This window comes from Mercurialis annua, linkage group LG5, assembly GCF_937616625.2.
Source record: "Mercurialis annua linkage group LG5, ddMerAnnu1.2, whole genome shotgun sequence".
NCBI classification, from domain to species: Eukaryota; Viridiplantae; Streptophyta; class Magnoliopsida; order Malpighiales; family Euphorbiaceae; genus Mercurialis; species Mercurialis annua.
Genome location: NC_065574.1, coordinates 12,241,475 through 12,249,232, shown reverse-complemented (window position 1 = coordinate 12,249,232; position 7,758 = coordinate 12,241,475). Strand labels below are relative to the sequence as shown.

General features: G+C 30.7%; 1 protein-coding gene across 1 annotated transcript; it reads right to left on the bottom strand.

Moving 5' to 3' along the window:
* Positions 1 to 6,653: 6,653 nt before the first annotated feature.
* Positions 6,654 to 7,444, bottom strand: LOC126681482 (uncharacterized). Its single transcript, XM_050377020.1, has 2 exons — positions 7,238 to 7,444; positions 6,654 to 7,190 (listed from the first exon to the last, which is right to left on the bottom strand). Exons 1-2 carry the CDS (start codon positions 7,442 to 7,444, stop codon positions 6,654 to 6,656), a joined length of 744 nt encoding a protein of 247 aa, XP_050232977.1.
* Between the last annotated feature and the right edge of the window lie 314 nt (positions 7,445 to 7,758).

The window sequence follows — 7,758 nt, the reverse complement described above, 5'->3', positions numbered from 1 at the left end:
GGTTCTATGAAGGTTCGGAACCGGACGGTTCCGGTTCGAGTCCCGGTTTAGGACGGTTTAGAAAAAAAATTAAAAATTAAAATTAAAATTTAATTACTAAAAAATATAATTTAGAATAAAATAACTCACGGAGATACTTTTATAAAAAAATAAAGAATTTTTTTTAAAATTAAAATATTAACAAAAAATTTAACTAAAACAAATATAACATATATTTTCTTGCAAAAGTAAATATATTATATGATAAAAATATAATATATATTTTAAATATATAATATATATTTTTTATCAACGAGTTCGACCCTTTGACCACCGGTTCCGATCCGGAACCGCCGATTCACGGGTCAACAGATTTGAAACCGACTCGAAACCGCCCTTTGTACAGTTTCGGGCCGGTTTTAGTCCGATTCTGAGTTTGACCGGTTTCGGGTCCGGTTTGACCGGGCTGGTTCACGGGCTGACCCGGCCCATGGCCACCTCTAACGATTATACAAAATGTGACAAATTTATTATGAAAAATATTCATCGCAAAAACTAGTGGTCATTTCTGTCATTTATGATGGATTAATGACCAAAGTAATCAAATCTATGAAAGAGAAGCCGATTTTTTTGCATATAACAAAGTTAAAGAAACTCTTATGTAGACTCAGTCTATCACGTCATCCGTAGACTAAATCAATCATATCATAACACCTCATAAAATGCGGGTATTCTTATAATTTTATTTGTTATTTCCATACACTTTTGAATAATAATATTACAAAAATACCCCCATTTTAATGAGATGTTATGATATGACTTGTTTAGTTCACGGATGACGTGGTGGACGGAGTCTATCTAAAAATTTCTTAACAAAGTTAATATATCAAACTTAGAATTGGAAAATCATATAATAAAGTTAATATATGATCTTTCAATTTTTATCTAAAATACTAACAAATAACCCAAGATACAAGTAAAAAATAAATCGAAATTATGCAAATCTAGATATTGATTCCGCGTTAAAGGACCGAACGAGACTTGAGAGCAAAGTTTAGTTGGAGCGGGTCTTTGATTTGTCCTTCCAATTTGACTGACAATCCGCTTGATGCGTTGAAGTGTAGTATTTTTGCAATCCGCATCTTCAATGAATTTCTAAAAAATTGGAATAATACTCATCCAAAAATTTTAGATATACAAAAAATTGACTATGAAGTTTGAACTGTCACTAAATTTTTTTGAGAAATCTAAGAAAATACAACACAAAAATATAAAAGCATAAATTTTTAAATAAAAAAACACTAAAATTCATGCCGCAAAAACTATCAAACAGATAATTTATTAAAATAAACTCTAAGTTTATAAAAGACATGAAGTAGAGAAGAAGTTGTATATAGAGGAGAGATGAAATTTTAGAGAGAGGTTTCAATAAGTTTTTCCCTGAAAAAAAAAGCTAGACGTCACAAATTATTTGTTTTTACTGTGGTTAAAGATGTGATGTATAAAATTAGGCCAAATGACCAAAAAAGGCCAAACCTTTAATGAAAATTTCACAAAAGTCCAAACTTTTCAATTTTATCCAATTTGTCCTAAAATAAATGATTTGTTTTTCAATTTTGTCCAACTACACAATTTTATTTATGCGGCGCTGATGTGTAGCATGCCACATCAGCGCCACTTACGCGCCACATGAGTAAAATTATATAATTGGACAAAATTGAAACGAAATCATGCGTTTCATGACAAATTGGATAAAATTGAAAAGTTTGGACTTTTGTGAAACTTTCATGAAAGGTTTGACCTTTTTTGGTTATTTGGCCATACAATTATTTTATCTATCTATTGTAATTTGATTGTTTTTTAGTGGTTTTTAAAAAACAAATTCACATTAGTTATTGATGAATACCGAATCCTATCTTAACTACAATGGAGCCGAGTCGCAGGAGATCCATACTCAGATAACACCGGACTCCTTCCCGAAAGGTCAAAACATACGAAACAGGTGGTCGAATCCATAAGATTCGCCTCTACTGAAACACCACCTGGCAGGAATAATACCGAATCCCTAAGGATTCGGACAAAGTGCGTCGATCCTGAGATTCGGGCGGATTACCAGATCTACTAGATATTCTCGAACATCTTACCTATTTGTATACAAACTCCAACTTATGAAGATAACCTCTAACTTAGGAAGACGAGACTATTTAGGAAGACGTTCCTTAATAAGACTCATGTCTGAATAAGAAATATCACTCCTAATCAGAGTCAAACCCTATAAAGTAAGATTCATCTTCCTACTACAACTATACAAAGTATACTTTCATCTATTATAAAAGGAGGTGGAGGTATGTCTAAACACACAACTACATTCATATGCTAAAAATACTGCTCAAAGCTTGAAACTGACTTTAGTATTGGAGAGTTAAACGGGCAACCACCATTCGGTTAACTTCTATCTCGTTTTGTAAGTCTAATTTATTGAATCAGAAGGCAAACTCCATCAGTTATATTATTAGTTATAGTGTGTGCTAACATGTGCTTGTAGCACTACTATCCCTTAGTTAATAAAAATAGATTTTTAGGTAAAATTGATAAGATGAGATGATGCACCAACTGTATAATGTTTGGTATCCGATAGTGGCATTGTTAGGTCTTTTTCAAAAGGGGGTCACTGCTCTATCTCTGTCTTCTTCTCTTGATGGAGAGAGGAAACAGTATAGGTTTATAGCTAATTTAATTAAATTAACCAACCTTCCTAAAAAAAGTATAATTCATTCCCAAATTTATGTATTATTCATTTTTTGTTTACTTATTTTCTAAATTATTTTGTTTTTCTTTTATGTAATTTTTATTTATTTAATACTTGTATATTATTTATGTCTAATTTTATTTTTTGTTTGGTTCGTCCTTAATTTATTTTTTAAGAATTAAATCATTTGCAAAATTTAATGGTAAAGGGATCAAATAAAAAAAAAACTATTTAAAAAGTAAAATAAAAATAAGGATCAAGTAAATAAAAAATAAAAAGTATAAAACCTGAAAATAAGCCAAAAATAAAACTTAACTACCAAATAAACCCTTTGAATTTTAAAATTAAATTATTAAGATAAAGCATGTAGTATGAGTAGCTAGTTCATGCCATAAATATTGCAATTTTATAATGATAATGCTCTTTGGCTGCTTCCAAGTTCCAATGAATGTTAATACAATTACGTAATTTTGGAATTGGACTACATTGCTATTGACTCTTGGAATTCGGCTAAAATTATCAAAATTAAAAAATATTGTTTGATTTGCAGCAAAAGTTAAAAAGAATTGGATATTTCTACACTAAACCTTCTAGCTTTCAAAATTTGTTAAATTGATACAATTTGATAACTTTATTGCAATTCTATCCAATAGTTATTTGATTAATTTAATTGTCTCATTTTTAGTTGAATTTTATGGCAACATCTTAGTTTATAAACTCATCTTTTAAAATTGTAAAAGTTATCTTTTAATTAAAAAAACTGAAAAACAAAGTAAGAATCTAATTTGAAATTTTATGTATGTCGGTGGTTGAAGCAAAAAAAAAAAGTTTGAAGCGATAAATAAAAATAAAGGTCTAATGTCTTAAAAACCCCCGACCTTTTAGCCCCTTTTCAATCATAGCCTGACGTTGAAAATTTGTCAATTTTACCATATTTTGCATTTTTGTGTTTCAATTGTGCCCTGAAAAATTAAATTAACGTCTTTTTTGTTTGAAAATTTGTTTAAAACATTCTCCATGTCTAGCATATATTAATTGTACGTTTTTAAAATTTATTTAAATTTAGTTAAATTAATTAAGAATTTAAGTTAGTGTTAATATGATTATGAGTTTTAGTTAGTTTTTAAAAATAAAGGACTTATTTGTACTTTTTTAAATAAAAAAGAATTTAATTTCATGTTTAAACTTAGTTAATTGAATGATTTCATCATTTAAGTTAAAAAATTAACAACAATTAAAAAATTGGGGTACAATTGAAAACGGAAAATTCAAAAGTGGGTAAAATTGACAAATTTTCAACGTCGGGGTGGAATTGAAAAAAAAAATTAAAGGTGAGGACTTTTTGAGTGATTCGACCAAAAATAAATGACAAATAAGATAAATAAATATTAAACTGAAGTGAAACATTGACACAATTAAATTGATTGAATTTTTTAAGATATAATTGCAACGAATTTTAATTGGAATAGATTTTCAATTTTGAAAGTTTTGAATAAATTTACAAATATAAAAACGTTTGGCGAATTGACACCTTAAGCCTTTAAAAAAAATATTTTCTTTCTAATAATTGTTTACACGTGTTTAACTGAAATTATCTTATAGTGAGAATTTCAATTATCGGCTCTATTTAGGGATGATGGACTAAATTAAAATCTATTAAAAACGATCAAGATTAAACTTAATTGGCATTGTATAATATGCAAAAATGAATTAAAATGGAAGAATAATAGATGGATATGAATGATTGAAAGGACAATATATGACACTCGTGCAATGATCTGTAGCATTGACCACTTCCATTCAATTCTGTAAAAAGAATAAGATGGGTTGCAGAAAAGTTAATTAATTTAAGTTGAAAGCAACATATTCATTGCATTTTGATGTGTACTTCCCCTTCAGTGGGGACACATTATGAGAAATTTATGGCCTTTTCTTCAAGTAAATATTAATTCACCTGTTTTTGTCATGTCACTTCCATATCTCATCCACATTGTTTCTTCTATAGTTCATCAAAGATTCTCACCAATCTGCAATGGATTAATGTAAAATGTAGCTAAGGAAATTTAAAGGAGTGAAGATGCCAAACATTAATCGGATCACCTTTCGGGTTTTTGTTCTTTGATTCTTAGATTGATGCTACAATCAGGGGCGGAATTAAGGATCCGATTTTCGGCCTACCCTGTTTTGCAGGTTAAATATTCATCGGATTAGAAGGCAGACTCCATCAATCAGTAATCGGCATTTTTTTCCTCTTCTATAATTGTTTTTTTGGTTTTGTCATCGTACATATGAGTTTTTATTTCGAGTTAAACTATATAAGTATTTTGTAGAAAAAAATACATGTATGATCACGTTCAACCATGACTATTATGGTTGGTCTCTGGGCATCAAATTTTTAGAGTTACTAGACTTTCGGGCTATTTTATTTGGATGAGAAAATTTTAATTTGTTCTAATTTAGACACTAAACTTTAGAAATATAAGCATAAAGCACATATAATCTTTATTGATTGATTAAAAGTTGAGTACAAACTAATTTGTTTATTGTTTTATATTTGTAGCAACTAACTGAAATCTAACTATTAAAGATTCTTAAACCGTTAAAATAATTGTCTTATACTAATCAATCATAATTAACTAACACACCATAAAGAAGATCGGATCACTAATCAATCATGCATTGCTGATGTATATCGTATTATCCTCCCTTAAGCTAGCTTGCATGGTAAATATTAAATATGTCAAGTTTAGATATAACAGATTCAAAAGATTAAGGAACAAGTGGTTTTGTGAAGCTATCTGCAATTTGTAATATAGAATGTTCATGCAATAAGAGCTTCTGTGATCAAAAAGTCTAGAGTTTGATAATTGACATCGTCATTTAGATAACCAAATATCATTTACCGAATGAATTATCTAAAAAATAACTAAAATTTTGAGCTATTTTATTTATATCACAAAATTCTTTATTTTATTTTAATTTATTATACTTTAATTTTACTCAAGGGGAATATTTTTTAATGACAACACGAAATTGCTAAGTTGATTCTTTGTTGTTTATGTGTTCATATAAAATAATAATGTATCATGTGATATAAATGTTGAAATTGATTGGCACATTAGAATAATTTTGTTTGAATTAAAATAAAATTTGTTAAAATAAAATTACAATTTAGTTACTAAGTGAGATGAATTATAATTCAAAAGTTTAAATTAAATAATTTAAAAATTTAGTGACAGCCAAAATAGACAATCCAGCATTTACATATCAAGGTTACTTTAGTATTATTAGGGCCACCTGTGCCAGAGGAAACTTGTCTTTTGCTTTAGATGCACTTTTGGCTAAAATAATAATAATTAAAGCAGTAAAATTTTAAAAACCGCTTAGATCGTCGGTTCAATTTTTTCACAATTGTTCTCTTCTTTTCAATTATATAAAAACATTAATAGTTATTAAAACTGCTGATAAATTGTTAATTAAAACTGTATAAATAAATAAAGGGTTAATTGCAAATTAATACACGAACTTTATCCTAATTTGCAATTACAACACGAACTTTGAAACTTGGCAATTTAATACATCAACTTTCATTTTTTTGGCAAATTGGTACACCGACCAATCATACAACAACACGTGGCTGTATATGACAATGTCCACGTTAGTGTTTTTCTAGTTCGGTGTATCAATTCGCCAAAAAATGAAAATCGGTGTACCAATTTGCCAAGTTTTAAAGTTCGTGTTGTAATTGCAAATTGGGGTAAAGTTTGTGTATTAATTTGCAATTAACCCATAAATAAATAATACTGGAATTAATATCTAGATATATAATGCATCAATCTAACTCGATTTTCAAAAAACAAAATGGGAATTTTGATTTTCATTATAAATTAATCCTTTTTTTAGAGGAAAGATTGAACTTTTTTAATTAAGAGAAAAGATTAACAAGTTCATTGACTGGGAAAGGAACATTCTCGTCAGAGATACAATCTTTGCCGATAAAAATACCCCATTTAGCTAGGGAATGTGCAACTTGGTTACACTGTCTTCGGACATGCTGAAATGCCACATTACGGTTACCCACTACGGCCAGGCAATCATCAACAATCAACTGGATGGGGTCGATGGCACTAACTGGATTTCGAACCCTGTTGATTACATTAACTGCGTCTGATTCACATATCAGAAGGTCGCAAGGAATATCCGCTGAAATTTGGAGGCCAAGAAGAATAGCTTGAGTTTCAGTGTTTTCTACATTTGTAACACCCTGAATTTGCTTGATTCCCCACCTGATGACAGCTCCGGAAGAATTCCTGTACACTGCGCTAACAACAGCTGAATGGTTTCTCACAGAAATAGCGGCGTCAGAGTTCGTCTTCAGCGCGTTTGGTGGTGGGGGTTGCCAATCAACCGAAGCAGCAGGTTGGAGGGCTTTGGAAACCCTATCAGATCGAGCATTATTATCCTGCGTGCAAACAACCTCTCAGGCGGCTGTCTATAATTCCCAAAGACAATATTATTTCGGTCTGTCCAAATAGTCCAAAGACTCAGAATAAATAACTGGAGCTCATCGTCCCTGAGAGAAGTAAACATCTGCGAAATCCATTCCTTCATGTTGTTGCATTGAAATCTGTCAGTTCTCAAGTTCAAAGGAGACAACAACCATAGGCCACGAACAACTTCACAATCCTTCAAGGCATGCAGTTGGGTTTCTTGCATATTTTCACAACGCGGTCAAAGCATGGGGACTACAGGGACTCTTCTTGATAATTTTACGTTGCATGGGAGAGCCTCATGCAAAATTCTCCAAAGGAAATGTCTAATTTTTGGCTGAACAGGGCTACGCCAAATCCGAGACCACAAACTGTCGTTCTGAGTTCCTGAAGAGGATGACGCTGCTCCTCTCTCCAACACCTTACAGGCCTGATAGTAACCGGACTTCACGGTGTAGAAGCCGTTTCTGTTCAACGACCAAAAGAGCTTATCCGGAGGGAGGTTCCTACTGAGAGGGATCTTTAGAATATTAGACACAT